Source organism: Balaenoptera musculus, chromosome X (assembly GCF_009873245.2).
Source record: "Balaenoptera musculus isolate JJ_BM4_2016_0621 chromosome X, mBalMus1.pri.v3, whole genome shotgun sequence".
In the NCBI taxonomy this organism is placed as follows: domain Eukaryota; kingdom Metazoa; phylum Chordata; class Mammalia; order Artiodactyla; family Balaenopteridae; genus Balaenoptera; species Balaenoptera musculus.
Genome location: NC_045806.1, coordinates 80,544,093 through 80,562,170, shown reverse-complemented (window position 1 = coordinate 80,562,170; position 18,078 = coordinate 80,544,093). Strand labels below are relative to the sequence as shown.

At 36.2% G+C, this 18,078-nt stretch overlaps 1 protein-coding gene and 1 non-coding gene across 4 annotated transcripts in view; one reads left to right on the top strand and one right to left on the bottom strand.

Annotated features, from left to right (window-relative positions):
- The window catches only part of DIAPH2 (diaphanous related formin 2), an 856,317-nt gene that overhangs the window by 788,497 nt on the left and 49,742 nt on the right, over nt 1-18,078 (bottom strand). For all 3 annotated transcript variants that reach the window (XM_036839916.1, XM_036839917.1, XM_036839915.1), the window contains exons 2-3: nt 10,159-10,191; nt 7,419-7,595 (exon numbers count right to left, since the gene is read on the bottom strand). In XM_036839916.1, the coding sequence (XP_036695811.1) occupies nt 7,419-7,595; nt 10,159-10,191 (210 nt within the window). The remainder of the gene's footprint in view (nt 1-7,418; nt 7,596-10,158; nt 10,192-18,078) is intronic.
- On the top strand, nt 13,153-13,287 carry LOC118889321. The gene has a single exon (XR_005018462.1). It is a non-coding gene; the product is annotated as a small nucleolar RNA SNORA70 (small nucleolar RNA).

Sequence of the window (18,078 nt, the reverse complement as noted above, 5' to 3'; positions counted from 1 at the left end):
AAATTTAAAAGTGACCCAGATTTAGTTAACTTTGAGACCTGTTTACAGGGTAAGTTTTGCTCCTCCTTTATATGCTTTACTTGGGAGTGTGTGTAAGAAAATAAAATGACTAGAAATGATGCTGATGTTCTCTCAGTCCAATGATACAGAGTAAGGATATTGGAAATATAAATGTAAAAAATGGAAAGTAGGCTATCTAGATAATTTCTAAGGATCTAGCCATTCCTGAAAATTATTTCCATGCCTTATTATAGATTTTAAGACCTATGTTACCAATAACTTATTTTACAGTAACTTAACCTTTAATTAAAATTACTTATGCTGAGAGCACTAAAAGGTTCTCATCCAAGCTAACCAACTCCTAAAAGACTGATGATGGGTGAGAAAGAAACCCATGACAGCAGTCAGGGGAAAACAAGGACAGCACCTGGGGTCCAAAGTCAAACAGGCTCTCAAAACTGATGAAAGGCAAAAGTGTGAGAACAAAATGAAAAGCTTTGGGATTATTTATGAGTTCTACCAGATGGAATATGGGGCAGGTAATTTAATATTTACTGCATATGACTGTACAATCATTACATTATGCCCAAAATGCGAAATATATTCATGTAAATTGCTGAACAGAAAAAAAGTATAAAACATCACATTTGCATGTGGAATCATATATTAAACATTGCCTTTAATAACGGAAGTTGAAATGAAGTGTGCCTAGAAATTAATCATAAATCATAAATCATTAATCATCACTAGCCTCATCTTTTGTATACAATTAAACTATTTAATTACCTATATTAAAACACAGTCCTTACTGACATATCTGTAGGACTCTAATGTGACCAACGCCAGCTGGACTTCCACTCAATAGATCCTGTACTAGGTAAAAGAAATTAAATTCCAACTTGAACTTCCAAGACATCTCTGTATGTTTATTTTTTTAAGCTTAAAATGGAAATCCCCTATCCCCTAAGCAAAAAAAAAAACAGTTTTAGAACAGTTGCATACAAAAGGGAAATAATATTCAAAAGGAAATGGACAGTGTCCAGACACATTTCTCTCCTTGCTCTAATTGCATTATTCAAAAATGAGCTATCGCTATTAAACATTTAATAGTCCTTAAGCAGTATTCTCAATGTACAAAGACCAGTTCAGTTATTCTCAGTAAGCTCAAAGGCTATGATACCTTAACATGTTGAATAGTTATTCAATTACAGCATTATTAATTTCCTTATATTTAAAGTGTAAGGGAGAAGATATTTCACCAGTCCTAATTAGAGACAATACAAAATGTCTCTGATTAACATGAAAAAGATGATAAATATGAACCTCATTCAAATTTGAATCTGGGGTTAAAGGTGATATGTAATATTACGATAGTTCAGTCATCTTTTAAAGTTACCCCCCCAAAAATGTGGAAGCAGTATTGTTGTCTTGGTCCTACTACCTTTACCCACTTGTGGAAGATTTGAAAACACGACTGGGCAGAAAAGGTGAACAGGAATCTTAAAGAGCAAGTATAGTTTACCCCATGCAGGTAATTATAAAAATCATATAAAAACGAGTGAGGGGTTTTTTTTCCACTACTGAAAGTTTTAATAAAAGAACCACTTTCTAATTTTCAATTAATAGGCAATGACCACACTCCAAGTACGAAATCCAGTTTTACAAACTACTGAAGACACGCTGATAATAAATAGCGTGCGCTCCATGAAAAAAGCAATCATCTAAAAGTTTCAAATTTGGAGCTTTACATCTGCCAGCAATAGCCATGGATACCCTTACTCAGAAGATCTGTCTATACTTGTTTCCTTGAGCAGCCACAATATGAAAAGTGGCATATCAATGCGTAGAACAGATGTCAGTGTCAATGGAACGTTAGTAATCTACTACCTCACTAGTAAAGTAAAACCTAACCATTCAGATCTTTCAGTTAACTGGACTCGTTCCAGGATTTTACTTGGCTATAATGTGTCAAGTGATGTTTAAAATGAGCTATTAGTAGTTAAATACAAGTTACAGTAATCAAATAAAAGAATTAATACTTTTTAAAAAATCTGTAGTAATTTCAGATTGAGCCCAACATTCCCCTATTATCTACATCTACAAACCTGTACAGAGAGAACTTCTGTTGACAAATATGATCCTCGGACATAACAAGAGTTTCAATTATCAGAGTAATAGAGGATTTATTTGAATATTGCCTTTCATTACTTAAGCCTTTCACCAAAAGTTTCACCAAAATATATCATCCCCCAGAAATTCCAAATAATAAATTATATTAGCAATTTTAACGTAATATATTTCTTGTCAAGCGTCTCATACTCTGTTACTGTCTATAATGTTGTGCTATTTTATGTAATTATTTTAAATGTTTCACTCCTCAAGGTATGCTATCCTAAAACACATACAAGGTGTTTAGGCCCAATGGTCTAAACATTTGTAGTACTCTAAAGTGTAAAAAGTCTGAAAACAGGAATAGCACAATGAAGGATGAGAATCAAGAGAGACAAGATTGTCACAATAGCCATCAAGTAGGACAAGTACATCTATTACATTATTTGTACATGGAAGGATGCCTACAAAGATTGAAATAAAAAAGGGAAATTTCATATCTGGAAATCTACTTCTGACGACTTAAGTGTCTTCTCCCAATCAACTTTGAAGATGGCATTTGAACAGTTTTCCAAAACTAAATTGTGGGCCTCTTTCTTTTCAATCGATGCTCTGTAAAAAGCAATAACTTGGAAAAAGACAACCTTCTGTCATCAATAGGAAACAATCCATCCATCTCGCTTTACCTGCGAGGCAATGTACCTCTGAGTTGCCTTCTACTTCCACTCAGTATGCGTGCAAAGAAAGTGTATTAATTTTACATTTAGCTTAAATGAAATATTATTAAAGATAGAGATTACCAAAATGCCAATTTTTTAGATTTTTATGTACCTAAATTTAAGCTCGAGCTCAGTCCCTTATTAGCTAAGGCAAGTTACAGAACCAATTTCTTTAGCCTCTCTCTAAGCTTTAATTTCCTTATCTGAAAAATGGAGTATAAGTATGTTGCCTACTTTGCAGCACTGTCACAAAGATCAGCTTAAATAATACATGTAAACTGTTCAGTTACATGCTGGGCCCAAGGGTGCACAGTAAATGAAAGCTGTGAAAATTCGTAAAATAACTTGTTCACTTAACCTGATTACAGACAAACTAAAGATAAGAAAGAAAATGCAAAATGTTCAATGTACAAGTAGACTTCTCTCAAAGAAGAGATACAACCCATAAAAAGTTTTTTATTGATCTTTTGTTGTTACTTTTAAGCAAATCATAATTGTCTGATTTCCTTTTCCAACATTCCCATGGAAGGAAAAATTCTCATTAGGGAAAATGTGGCACCAAGTTGTACCTTTCTTTAAGTCACATTTATGAATCCACAAGCAAATCTTTTTAAAAACATAACACATTTAAAGAGGAAAGGGGTAATTTGTTGATGAAACATAAGAATTAAAATTCAAACCACAAAACGGAAACATTGTAAAAGGTTTGAAAACAGTAAATGCTGTACACAAATTGAAAAACTTTATAAGTGCCAGGAATCATTTTTGCTTACAGCTATCATCATGTAAAAGGCATGTGTGTGTCACTGAAGCAAATGAAGAGGGTAGTAGAAGATATCGAAGAGGTAAAGTGGGGATCAGATCATACGGAGCCTTACAGGCTCTTATAAGGATACTGGCTTTTGTACCCTGAGGGAAATAAGAAGCCATAGTAGAGATCTGAGAACCCAAGTGACATGACATTGTTCAGGTTTTAAAAGGGTAATGTTTCTGTGTTGAGAATATACTGCAGAGGGTCATGGTGGAAGCAGGGAGACCAATGAGGAACTGTGTTAGTCCTAATAGTTCTACCACTATTGTAGCAGCCTAGGTGAGGCTTCAACCAGTATGGGACCAGTGAAGGCGGTAAGAAATGGTCAGCTCTTGTAAGTACCGTACTTTGAAGAAAGAGTGCATGGGTTTCCTAGTCAACTGAATGCGGAATGTGAGAAAGAGAGAGCAGACAAAGACAATTCCAAAGTTTTAGGCCTGAGTAACTGAACAGATGTATATACCATCAACTGAGAAGGGGGAAACATTGGGAGGAGCAGGTTTGGAGGGGACTATCAACAGTTTGGTTTTGGATATGTTACTTTTGAGAAGTCTACTGACCAATCAGAGAGAGATGTCGATTATGAAGTTTGATTATGAGAGTCTGGAGTTCAGACACGAGGACTAAGCTGTAGATAAATTTGAGAATTGTGAGCATACCAATGGAATGTAAAGCCATAGTACTGGTTGCAATCACAAAAGAAGATAGTGTAGATAGAGAAGAGAACATGTCCAAGGACTGATCCCTGGGCCTCTCCAACATTTAAAGGTTGAGGACATAAAAAGGAATCAGCAAAGAAGACTAAAAAGCAGCAGCCAAAGAGACAGGAGGAAAACCAAATAAAGGGGGAGCAGGGGGCGATTTATGACCAAATGCATCACCTGCTGCTGATAGGTCAGTTAAGATGAGAACTGAAAATTGAACATGGGACTCAGCAGCATAAAGATCTCTGGTGACACTGATAAGAGCCATTTTGATGGAATGGTGGGATGGAAGCCTGGCTAGAGTGAGTTTAAGACAGAAAGTAAGAAGAGAGAAATCAGAAGAAGTGAATATAAACAAAATTATTAGGAGGTGTCTTCCTTCAAAGGAGAGTAAAAATACAGCGGTAGCAGGCAAGGGAGATAAGGTCATGAAAAAAGTTGTAAAGTGAGATAGCACATTTGTATGCTGCTGGGAAGGGCAGAAGAGAGAGGAGAAAATGATTGGAGCAATGTCCTTGAGTAAGTAGGTCTAAAGGAATGGAATCTTGTACACAAATGGAAGGACTGGAAGATGAAAACTTCATCTATGGTGGTGACAGGTAGCAAGACTGCAGATACTCAAACTTAGGTAGATGTGGTGGTGAGAGTCTGTGGAAGTTCCCTTCTGATCACTTCAGTTTACTCAGTAAATTACGCAGTAAGCTCATCAGCAGAGCATAAAGATGGGTAAGAGTTCTGAGGACTGAGCAGCAAAGTAAAGGTGTGAAATGCCTTTATCGAGAAGCATCGAGAAGCACAGTGGAGGGAATGGAGTAGGGACATATAAGATGACTGTGTGAAAACAGAAGGGCCTACTTGGGGCTTTGGAAAAGGAATCTGTTTCAGAATCATGAATAGAGCACCACTGGATTAGAACAGGCAAAACCTGGAGGACAGGAGGAAGACCAGATAGGAGGCTACTTTCGTAGCCCACGAGAAAAAGCCAGAGAGGGATACTGCCTAAAGTAGGGCAAGAGCATCTGGAGGACAACTGAGGAAACAGACGTAAAAGTCATTGCAAAAGCAGAACCAATGGGACTTGGAAAGCAATTCGAAGTGACTGAGAAAATGAATGGCGTGGAAGAAGGCCCGTAAGTGTTGCGCTAAAGTGAACCGGAGGGTGGCAATGCCACTGATAAACTAAAAGAACTATTTCACTACTGCAAAAATTAGTAACCGATTGGTCAGCTGATTAAAGGAGTAAGTATCATTTGAATGAAGTTTGAGTAAAGAGAAGAAGAGTTTAAAAAACGATTTAAAAGTTTGATTAATGTCAAAGAATGTTTGTTTCTGTCGTTGTTGGTTTGGGGTGATTAAGATAAGACAACTGAATTGCAAATTGAGGGGCAACTGCAGAAAGAACAGAGCTTTATTTGCTAAAGGAAGGAAATGCAACAAACATTTATAAAATTATTTTTACAGAAAGTTTTATGCCAGGCACTATTCTAGGAATATCATCTCCTTTAATCCTAAAAATAACCATATGAAGTAGATCCTCTTATACCTTTGTTACAGTTATGGAAAATAAAGTGTAGAGAGGAGGTATCACCTTCACAGGGTAATGTGATTAATGGCAGAGCCAGAACTCAGCCTCAAGGCTGAATGACCCCAAAGTCCAAGCTCTTAACCACTACACAAACATGCCCTGTAAAATTAAGGGCCTGGAAAAGGTAATATAGGTTGTTTAGCTTCCGAGAAGAGTTTCAGAGCTAAAGATCTCAGAGGTGGAATCATTCCAAAGAGTGACACAGTCCAAGGTGTAGTCATGCCTATAATTAGCTAAATACATGGATGCAAAGGTCAGAGTTCAGGAAACCAAGGAACTAAGGGCAACAATGCGATGCCAAGGTTATCAATGTAATAGCTGAAATCACCAAAACGAATAGCAAGGGAAGGGTCAAAAGGATAGCCAGATGCTATCATCATCATGGCTGGTCAGCAGATAATAGACTTTACAAGAGAAAGGGTTGTTGAAAGATGGTTCAAAGAATTTGACATAGAAGGAGCAGCAGGAAAGAGGGTATACCATAGTACTAGGAGGAAGGGCTGAAGAGAGTGGGAATGTTAGGACTTGTGACAAGGGAAAAGCTGGATGCCAGCTCTGGCTAGACAGAGGGAACATTAAAGGAAAAGTTTAAAGATAAAGGGAATTTGTACTCATTCAACAACTTTCAATGACTAGTGGGGTTGGGGGCGGGGTGGTAACAAGATGTTCCATTATGGGCAGAGTAGAAGGGTCTAGATTTCCAGTATTCTTAACCTCTTCTTTTGGCATGGGTAAGGAGACCTTTGAAACTCTTGTGGACCTTAACTCAAAATGAATAGAGATTCACCAAAAAAAACCTGCCATGATAAGTGGGACAGAATTAGAAATTAATGAATCATGAATCAGGATCTCCACTTCTCTGATCAAGCAAACCAATCCAAGATGGCCCAATGCCTCATCTCTCCCCTCTCTTGGTATAAACTGCTGAATAATCAAAATATTATATTTATTATCTAATATAAGAAATAATCTAGATCACAAGCTATAAAATATAAGAAGTGTGCTAGAAAATATAGATGGTATGACTGTTGATAATAGAACAAACTTGGAGGAATTTCTTCTGTCCCCTCTACTGTTTTGTTTTGTTTTGTTTTTTTACACTCTGTCCTCCCAACTCTATTTCATATACCTAACAAGATACTTTATATTGTTTTCAGAAAAGTGGACTTAGGCCTGTTTTGCTTTATAGAAACAGAAACACAAATTAGGTAGTTAAAAAATTGATTCAGTGTGCCACAGACTACTGAATACTAGAGAACAAAAATAAGTAAGACAGCCCCTGCTTTTAGGAGCTCATAGTGGAAGAGACAGACATATTATAGCTCAAAAAGACAGATGCTTTCGAAAACAGTTCTGTTGTATCAACAAGTTTCTGGTCTCTCCTTTATGTGATATAAACACAGTCCATACAAACAGCCCTACTTAAAACCCAGTGCTATTCTGGGCACATGCATTTTAAAATTACAACAAAATCAGGGGATCTAACTTACCATCATTTTTTCAAAGAGATCCAGTACTTCCTTTTCAGACAAATTCAAAGATCGTTCATCATATAATGGCTGAGCCGCTGGAAACTCACTCATCGCAACTTGAGAATCAATAGGATGTTGGATAAGAGGTTTTTCTTTTTTGACAGTAGATTTTCTAAAACTTGTAATTCGGTCACGCTGCAAACAGAAAAAAACAAGAAGCCCTAAGGAGGAGATCAAGAATCACGAACGAACATGAAGAACTGAAACATCAAAATAGCACTTAGGATAATATATATCATTATTGTCTTTTGACAAAATGTTATTTTAAGCAGCAAGCTCCAGTTAGAGATTGTACTATTTTGAAACCTTGAAGTAGCTCTGCAGCCGCAGAAATCTAGGGAGTGAAAAGTATTCCTCAAAAGTAAAACTTAGTCCCTTGTCATTTCTGTTCTGCACAGTAACTAGGTCAGAAAAGTCTGGCCTCAAAGTCGTGTGGTGGTTTGAGAGAGAACGTGTCTTTGGCGGCAACTTTCAAACTATGAGAAAAAAAAAAGAAAGAAAAGAAAAGAACATCCAATTCTAAGGGGGAAATTATAGTAACGTTTTCTCTTCTTCAAAGCGCCAAAATAATTGTGACAAGTATCTATGAATACTTTGGCAGTGTAGTAGTAGAATATAATGGTTAAGAGCATGGACTCTGGAGCCAGACTACCTAGATTTGAATCTGCAATTTGCTAGGTCAGTTACCCTGTGCAAATTACTTGGTCTCTCTATGACTGTTTCCTCATCTCTAAAATAGGGATAACAAATTAATGTATGCAGGAGGAAGGAAGGAGGGAAGGAAGGAAGGGAGGGAGGGAGGAAGGGGAGACAGAGAAAGCAAGAAAGAAACAGTTATTGTGAGATTTAAATAAGTTATATGTTTAGTGTACTTAGCTACTATTTATTACTATTGTTGTTGTTGTTACTATTACTATTATTATTATTACACACACCTTTTTCTTCCCTAAAAAGTGGGACAAACAAGGAAGCACAACAAAATTAAAAACATTACCTTTTTGTCCTGGAAATATAACATAAACAGAAATATCTTATTCCTACAAATACTACTATGAAGAACTTGTTATTTTATGGATATTGACTTGGAACCATTGATTCCACGTACAATCTCTAATGATTAGCTTGCGATTTCACATAAAGTGAGTTAACGACTCCACTTGCATGTAAACAGGCCATTCTGTTTTAAACCACAGAACACTGGACATCAAAAATTAGTAAGGACCATAAAACTGAACACAACTCAGTTTTATTCTGGTTTCTGTTAGGAAGCACATGCATACTGTCAGCTCACGTTAAACAAGCAGATAATGTTAGATATCAGGACAGTGCCTCGTCACTGCCACGTTACCAAGTCCTTATAAATCACTTCAACAGTACAAAAAGCATCACAGAAGTTCTTACCACAATTATGTCGACTTCTGTTGACCCCCCATTAAAAGAACATACTTTTTATTTCGATTCAAAGAACACTTTTTTTCTAAAAGGTGTACTTTGAAAGAAATATGAGCAGTTTTAAGTAGCTTATTTAGGATTCCAAAAATGATCTTAGTACATGGTTGCTTACAAAGAGATTATGTAAATCATAATATTTTAGAGCTGGGAAGAAACTTGAAAAATCATCTAGGCCGACTCTCTCATTTCGCAGAAAAAGTGACTCGCTAAATTCACGAGTCCCTGGTAGCCCAGTGTTCACATAAAGATTCATTTCTTCGAATCACCTTCTATATTTTCATATTTTCTTTTAAATTTGAATGTCTTTGAGGAAAATTAAGTTAGATTAGATATGTAATATAACTCAAACAACTCAAGAAAAAACATTAAGCAATCCCAAATAAGCTGAGTACATAACCAAGAGTCAAATTTCACTAAAAGATATGGTGGACACAAAAGCATTTAAATATGCAATCGACCATTAAATCAACATATCTTTGTTCCCTTCCCTTCATATCACTTAATATTTACTTTTGCAGTGTTGGCTTTTTTACTGAGTAGCATTATTTACATATATATTTGATCTTCCACTATGCCCTTCACTTCAATCTAGAAAATTGGCTTTTGCTTTCAGCTATATCTTGATAAGAAAATAAAGTTAAGCCACATACTTTCACTTCCTTAAATCATGAACGATATTCTACATTATTTGTAGACAGGTAATTTCACAAAGAAAAAATACTTAAAATACCATATTTTAAAAGTTAAGCTATAAAAGGGCACATTTAAATTTTAAGCCCATAACTTTTAATAAGTTTTACTGTGATAGACTCAGATCAAAAATATTTGAGGATTTTAAGTGTAATACCACATTTCTAACATAATGAACTTAACTTCCTTTCCATTTTAAATTAATTTCCTTTACTGTTAATATTAATGCTTAACATATTCAGAGTCAATTTACATGGCTATTGAGAAAGGAAATATTTGTGTTTTCCAGAGTTAGATTTATACAGATTTTTTTTAATTGGCTAAGGTATATATCAGGATGGTAATATCAAAATTATTTTGAGAACACATACAATTGCTTATGTGTATATCAAAAAAAAGAAAAGCCACTCTATTGACAATTCTTCCATCTACTGTACTTTGTAAACATCTAGACTTTTTATAACTTTACATATATCAATGCTTTAATGTCCACCCACTTTAATAAAAAGGCAACATGCATAAGTAAGGTAATAACATGCTACTAAGTCCACCTTACCACATCATCTGCCAAAGTTTTTATTTGAATGTTCTATTAAAACCAAAAAGGAAAAAAAAAAAAGAAATACCTGTCAGATAAGAGAAATTCATAGATCAAACAAGAAAATAATTGAATGATTCTCATTTTTTATTTTATCAACTATAACTCTTCAAAGAGAATTAGAAACTTTAAATCTATAAACACATTCTTTACAAAAGAAAAAAACAACTTATTAAGGATTAAAAATGAAGGTTTGGTGAAGGGGGTGTCTCTTCGTTTTTGAAGATGACTCCCAAGTTCCCAAAGTCAGATTTGGATCAGACATCACTACCACAGTGCTCAAACGTGAGAACAGATATAAAAAAGTCATAAGCCCTTTCAAGATTTTTCAAAGTTTTAGAATGAATAATCATATTTTTGAGATACATAAAACTTTTAAAAACATGAACAACAGGAAAAATGTCACATTTAATAGTAATGACATATAATGAAACAGCTCAGTCTAGAACTCAGTTGCATCTGATAGATAATTTAATAAACACCTTATAAATATTCTAGATAACATTGAACTTACTGATTCTGTTAATATATGCCCATTTCTCAAAAACCCCAACACTTCCTTTTTTTTTGCATGTGGTTTTCTACTTCTAATGTTGAGAATCATTGGAAATGGTATACTCTAGTTAATAAAATACAGTGGTTAATAAAAACTACCACGTAGAGTACAAACAATACTGGAGTAATAAAGCAATATTAAAGTAAGCAAAGTAACAGTTAACAATTTAGTAATCTTCCAGGATTCAGAAGATACTTCAAGATCTTACAATAACATACAATCAGCATGAAAGCAGTTATTATTATATTATAAATATGTTGAAATATGTTGTAGTGCTAGTTAAGAGATGTGATTAGGAAAGAACCATATTTTTTTAAATCGCCTGTTAGGAACTGAAATTAACCCTTCTGCCACAACCTGTATGTTTATTTCCTACAACAGAAGCTGAATGATGTACATCATGCATGCTCACATCCCTTTTAACTAAGAAAAATATGGTCGTATCACTGGTGGGGAGAATTCCATTAAGAGTTTTAAGTGAGAATTATTTCGTCACAGGATCTCATAAAACTGTCTTCAAATATCACCAGCTAAATGCTGTTAAAGATCACCCTCCCCTCCATCAGTTGGGACAAATATACTATTATATGTGTAGTTCTTTTTCTACTTTTAATCCATCTATTCCCTCAGGGATCTACACTTCTACATCTTTGTACTATGTCTTCATCACATCCTGCTGACACAAACCCCAATCAATCTTTACTGCCTAGAAAAAAGAAAAGAAGGGGGATTACTTATATCAGAACTGAAGCCTTTTTAAGAGAGATCAGTTCACCCTAGGACTATCTCTACCTGGTATTTTCTCTTTAATTTTCCCAGTGGGATACAGAAAACTGTTCTATGCACAGTGACAAGCTTCATGATTTCCTGTCACGTAAAATCAGAGTGAGAAATGTCAAAGTCTCAAAAGTGCCTCAACTACCCTGCTACCATCCAGATATGTACTTGTCCACCTGTGTTATTTATTAGACAGATTATACAGTTCTTCAAGCAACCCCTGCTTTTCTTTTCTTCCCATCCTTTGGGGTTATAAACTCAAGATTGGAAACATATAAATCTTCAAAGTGAATATGTAAATTTGGGGAAAATAAGATTTTAGTCAAATTCTCTAAGTTAAGGTACACATATGTCTCGCATGCCTTAAGTCTGTATCTCAACTGAATATATGTTGATAGTTTAATCATGGGGGACAGAAAAAACAACAACAAAAAAGCATTGCTAGCAATAGTTCCACCTTGTCTTATGGGAAGAGACTTGAGTTTTCTCCTCTTCTCCCACCTCCACTCTCTTTTTTTTTTGAAATTAACATATTTTTTTCCATATTAAATCCCACAGTATGGAGTTAGACACTATTAAATTGGATAAAATTTGAGATAATCTGGTCAAAACCTCTCAATTTACAAATGGTGAAACTGAAGCTTGAAGAGGCTAAGTGACTCGCCCACGGACCACAGATCTGGTTGTCACTAGATACTAACTCTTAGTCAACATATGACCTCTTCAGGTGGTATAATTAAGCTGTAGGATATTAGGGTTGAACTACTGAATTGAAACAGTTCATGGTAACCTCAAATTCACAGATATGCCCCAAGCCCCATCAGTTTCATTTTCCTTTGGGTAACTGCCTTTTGCCATCATTACCAGGGGGTCAAGCATCATCCCGAAGAGCATTCCCCCGGCAACCAAAGTCCTTCCCTAACACGTCTTATGTGTCACCTACTAAATTCATTTTGACCAATATACACTAATGTTCTTCCAGCGGCTGGTTATTCTTCATATACAAACTATATACAAATTTAGATTCTTTGGTCTTTCATAATTCTTCATTCCTAATTATATCTTACTACTGCCACAATTGTAAGAATCAGAGCTGTTCTCTCAGCTCTCTAGGTGGGTAATAGGAGGGAAAATAGAGTAGGAAAAAGCGGGTATATAATTAATAACCCAGTGGAAACACTACATGAGCACCAAGGGTTGTCACAGAGGGTTAGGACAGACTTTCAAAAAAAGGGTCATGTTTATGGTAATGGTACCATCCAATTTTAAGACTTCCGTGTCACCTTGGTCTCCTCCCTCTCCTCATTCCCTACAGCCAAAACAGTTGTCAAGTTCCATGGTGATCTTTCTGCAGTTTCTTCTTCATTCCCGCACAAACCATCCCAGTTTAGAGTCTAATCACTGGCAGTAGCCTCCTAATAATTACCTCTGCCACCATTCTCTCCTCATTGCCAAAGTCATCTTCTTCAAGCAAAGATCTGGTTCAAGTCACCATCACATCACCTCTTCCCTAGATTTCTGTAAGACCCTCCTAACCTATCTCCCTTTTTCCACCTTTACCCTGCTATAGTTCATTCTGAACACATTGAGGAAGTGACAGTATTAAAACCCAAGTCAGTTTGCAGCCAATTAAACCAACCCTGCTCTTTTCCCCGTGGGGGCCAGGTGTGCAATGGCTGCAAGCAGCAGCCTCCTCAGTAATGTATGCAGCCTGTTGCCTGTATGCGTTGCCCTAAGGGACCCTGGAGACAGGCCTTTCCAGTGGACATTCGTGACTGGCATACTGCCCCCAATCTAGGCTCCAGACAGGTACACGCGGTGCCTTTGGAAAGCCCCAGGGCACAGTGGCCAGGGTCCACATTGGCCAAGTCATAATGTCCATCCGCACCAAGCTGCAGAGCGAGGAGCACGTGTTTGAGGCCCTGTGCGGGGCCAAGTTCAAGTTCCCTGGCTGCCAGAAGATCCACATCTCCAAGAAGTGGCGATTTACTAAGTTTAATGCAGATGAATTTGAAAACATGGTGGCAGATAAGTGGTTCCTCCCGGATGGCTGTGGGGTCAAATACATCCCTAATCGTGGCCCCCTGGACACATGGCGGGCCCTGCACTCATGAGAGCCTTGAGGCTGTCCCCTCCTTACTCACGTGCACCAATAAATCCTACTTTTCTGTCAAAAAAAAAGAAAAGAGAAGAAAAAGCTAAAGAAATCTGAATAAACCATGGACTTTAGTCAGAAAAAAAAAAAAAAAAAACCCAAGTCAGATCATGTCACTCCTCTGCTCAAAACTTTCCAATGGCGCCCTATTTTCACTCCCAGTGAAAGTCAAAATCGTTACAATAGCCTGCAAGGCCCTATGGAGCTGCATACTCTTCATATTCCTCTGACCTCATCTCCTACTACAGTTCCTTTCATTCACTCAGCTCTAGTCACAGCAACCACCTCACTGTTCCCCAATAAGGCAATAAGCCACATATACTGTCTCTTCCCTCTACCTGGAATGCTCTTTTCCGTTATCCATATGCTTTCCTCCATCACTCCTCCCCCTTTCAAGTTCTTGCTCAGGGAGACCTACTCTGTCCATCCTATTTAAATGGAAAAACCCACCTCCTCCACACTCTCCTGACCTGCTTTAGCATGCTCTGCTTTCCTTTTTTCAATAAAACTTACCACATTCTCACATACTCTGTAATTTATTTTTGTCTGTTTCTCCCACTAAAAATGTGAGCTCCATGAGAACCAAAGTTTTCATCTGTTTGTTTCAGGGATGTACCCTTAATGCCTAGATCAGTGTTTGGCACACAGAACTCAATAAAAAACTATAAATGACTATTACTTGCCCATCTGTATTCAGTGGCTCCTGATGACCTACAGAATAAAGACTAATACCCTTAATATGGCATTCAAAGCCCTGTATTATTCAGCCCTAGGCTACCTTCTACGTCTTCCCTCAATGATCTGTGTGCTATGGAAAAATGGAAATCCTTTTCCCACCGCATGCCTCATTATGTCCTGTTTGTGCACCCACTCTTCCCTCTACTGGAATGTCAATCCGGCTAGGTACCTTTCTATTTCTAGAGCTTCCCTTGAGTTTAAAGTTTGGTTATTAATAAACCAAATGTGGACCCATGGTCAAAAATGGAGGAGAACTATGCTTTGTTTAGTGTCTTCTTAAAGATTATTTTTTCCTAAAAGGCATCTTTAAGAATGATAGAGCACCTTAAGACAAAGAGGAAATTATATTCATGTAAAAAATTATCCCAATTACTTGTAATAGAGAACCATAAAGAAAAACACTGTGCTTATGATTTCTTGATTTACAAGTTTCATTCAACTACAGACTGGATATCCTATAAAACCATGCACATTTGACTGATATAGATATTTTTCTCATAGATTTCCCTCATGGAAAACTCTGCTGTCATAAATATCTTCTTGAGACCATTACTTATAACTCTACAACTTTTCAGAAAAGAGAGACAAATGTAGTCTATTGAAAAGAAAAATCTTTAAGGACATTTGAAGAGTTTGAGTTTAGGAGGGGGCCATTTTTGGCCACTGCACATTAAAAATACATTGAAATTATTGTATAAATTACACTTAAATTATCTGCAATAGAAAATAAATTATTTCTGGCACACAACTGTTTTTATACATTAGTCAAAAAAAGAGAAAGTTACAAAAGGAGAACAATAACAAAAACACCACCAACATGAAAAAAGTTCAGAGAGCTGTAAAGAGCTATCTCTTTGACAAGATTCAATCGCAGTCATTTTTATGTGAATTGACCTGTAAAACATTTTTAAATGGTTGTATTAAGGTACAGTCTCATTTATAATGATGTTCTACAGGGACAAGCTCTCAAATTTTATCTGAATGTAATTTATATAGGTGCATGCACCTCTCTCTCTCACACCACTTGCAAGCAGACAATATGGATTTTACTCCTGTGTACAAACTATAGAGCTACTATGGAGTTAAAACAACAACAAAAAATGACCAAAAAAATGTTTATTAGAGTCACACCCCTGAATTAAAAGCACTGACTAAAGTCATTTTAGTAAGTTTTTATTGCAAATCTAATGATAATGGTCATTAGGATGCGGGCATATTACACCAACGAGTATAGTGACCGTATATTTTCATTAAAATCAACTCTAGAAAAGCAATACGCTTGTGAATTAGTCAAGCAATTAGAGTTTATTAAACTTCATTTATGATCAGTTATATTAACTATAACTTACCACAGTACTCTATGAGTACTGCATAATTATAAAAGTTTCACTCCAGAGTCTCAACCCTTTATGAATAAGAGAAATGGATGATTTACTTATAAACTCTAATGCTGAATTTCTGATTGAAATGCAGGAGCCATTATTGCAAGAAAATTAAGTTTTAATTTTCTCGATCAGGCAGAAACTAACAAAAATAGCCAGATGTAAAGATTTGACTCTCTTATGGCTAATGTTACATGGTAATACAATGTTTTATAAACATCTTGCAATTACTCCAGTACCACAGAAATTGGACAACTGAATTGCATACAATTCAAAAGTCTCACCACCAACTCAAAAACTTGGCCACACTTCTTTGACTTTGACTATTTTCTTCTCTTTTAGAGAAAGTAAGTTGGCCATCACAATAAAGATGAAGCGTCAATTATTTACCCAGCTTAAGTTTCTTAATCTCTAAGTAGGGCAGGGCAATATAATATAGAAAAGCATGTTCAATTCAATTGAACAAATATTTGAGCATCTACTATGCACCTGTTCAGTGCTGGGCACTAGGAATACAATCATAAACAAGATAAGCATGCACCTTACAGAAGTTGTAGTCTAGTCAAAGATCAGATGAATGAAAGAACAATCACAACAAATTCTGAGAGCACTGTTCGGGTGGTACTCTATCATAACCTCCATATACTTTCCAAGTAAGAAGGACCTTTAAGAAAGGCCATCCATCTCAACCACTGATCCAGGGTTTGAAATCTCTAGATGACATCCCTGACCAATACTTATTCAGATCAGCAGCAGTCACAGAAGGAAGTAATTATTCTTCAAAGTGCTGCCTTTCAACTTTTCAGATCCTGGATTCACCCTGAACTTCACAAATCAGTAAGACCAATCAAGACAATTCAAGGCTATTTAACCATCTGGCAACCAAGCTGAACATTCTGTTCAGCCATTCAAATCCCTTTACTATGAAGATTGTTTTAGTTGAGTACCTACCTCTCCGTTGTGTTTGTTTCACCAAAAAAGGTATATATAATCTGATTTTTAGAACTGAGATCAATGTAGATAGAGGTTTGATTCTAAGAAGACAGGAGGAAAAAAAAAATCGGCTTTCAAAACCATTGAACTATTACTGCCTGTATTTACAATTACTCTAAAACATTCTTTCATCTCCTTTCTAACAGTAAGGGGCATTTTCAGACACCCACATGTCCTCTTAGGCACTGCATTCTTCCATCAGCATTAGCACTTCCGAATAGATGATAGATCAGCTGGCAGTGTGCGAGGCACTGGGATTTAAAGAGACATGGCCCTGACCTCAAAGGGCAAAAGCCTAGTAGTTGAGAAGATGAAGTTACAGGCATTAAGCTCCAATTCTCCACCTTACTTTGCTACTGTGAGCATCTCAAACTGTCCATTTCATCATTTTAATAGAGCAATACTTTTCTATACTTTTCTATATTTGTAACCAAAAGGACACCATCTCAGAAGCACTGTCAAATCAAAAGCCTCAAATCTGAACCCACCTGAGCTCTTGGCTATTACAAATCATAATTCTTTCCACCATTTTTACAACAAGAAAAAAATTCCTTTTGGGATTTGCTTTTCAAGATGCTCTTTCAATATAAAGAACAAAATGTGCATCTACCAGAAATCAAATATGACATCACAGTATAGGGCTTCAGTTTTCTTCATGAAGCAAAAGACCATGTTAGTTCACTGGATAAGTTTCAGAAATCTATCACAACAAGTTCTTCTCAAGCTTAAATTAATTGTCTTGCAACGAACTTCAATATTTAACTGCCAAGAGGGGTGTCTATGATATGGAAATCCAGCAGTCTCTTCTGTGTAACAAGAATGTTCAGTAAGGACTAGGGGTGAAGCGCTCAAGAAACATATGTTTTAGAAAACAAATTTATGGTTACCAAAGGGGAAAGGTACGGGGTGGGGGAGATAAATTAGGAGTTTGGGATTAACAAATACAAACTACTATACATAAAATAGATAAGCAACAAGGACCTACTGTACAGCAGAGGGAACTATATTCACTATCTTGTAATAATCTATGCAGGAAAAGAATCTGGAAATGAATACATATATGTATGTATGTATAACTGAATCAGCACAACATTGTAAAGCAACTATACTCCAATAAAAATTAATTAAAAGGAGAGAAAAAAAAACGGAATCACTTTGCTGTACACCAGAAACTAATGCAACACTGTAAATCAACTATACCTCAATCAAAAGAAATTAATAGAGAAATAAAAATAAAATTTTTAAAGAAACGTATGTTTGCCACTTAGGTCTTAAAA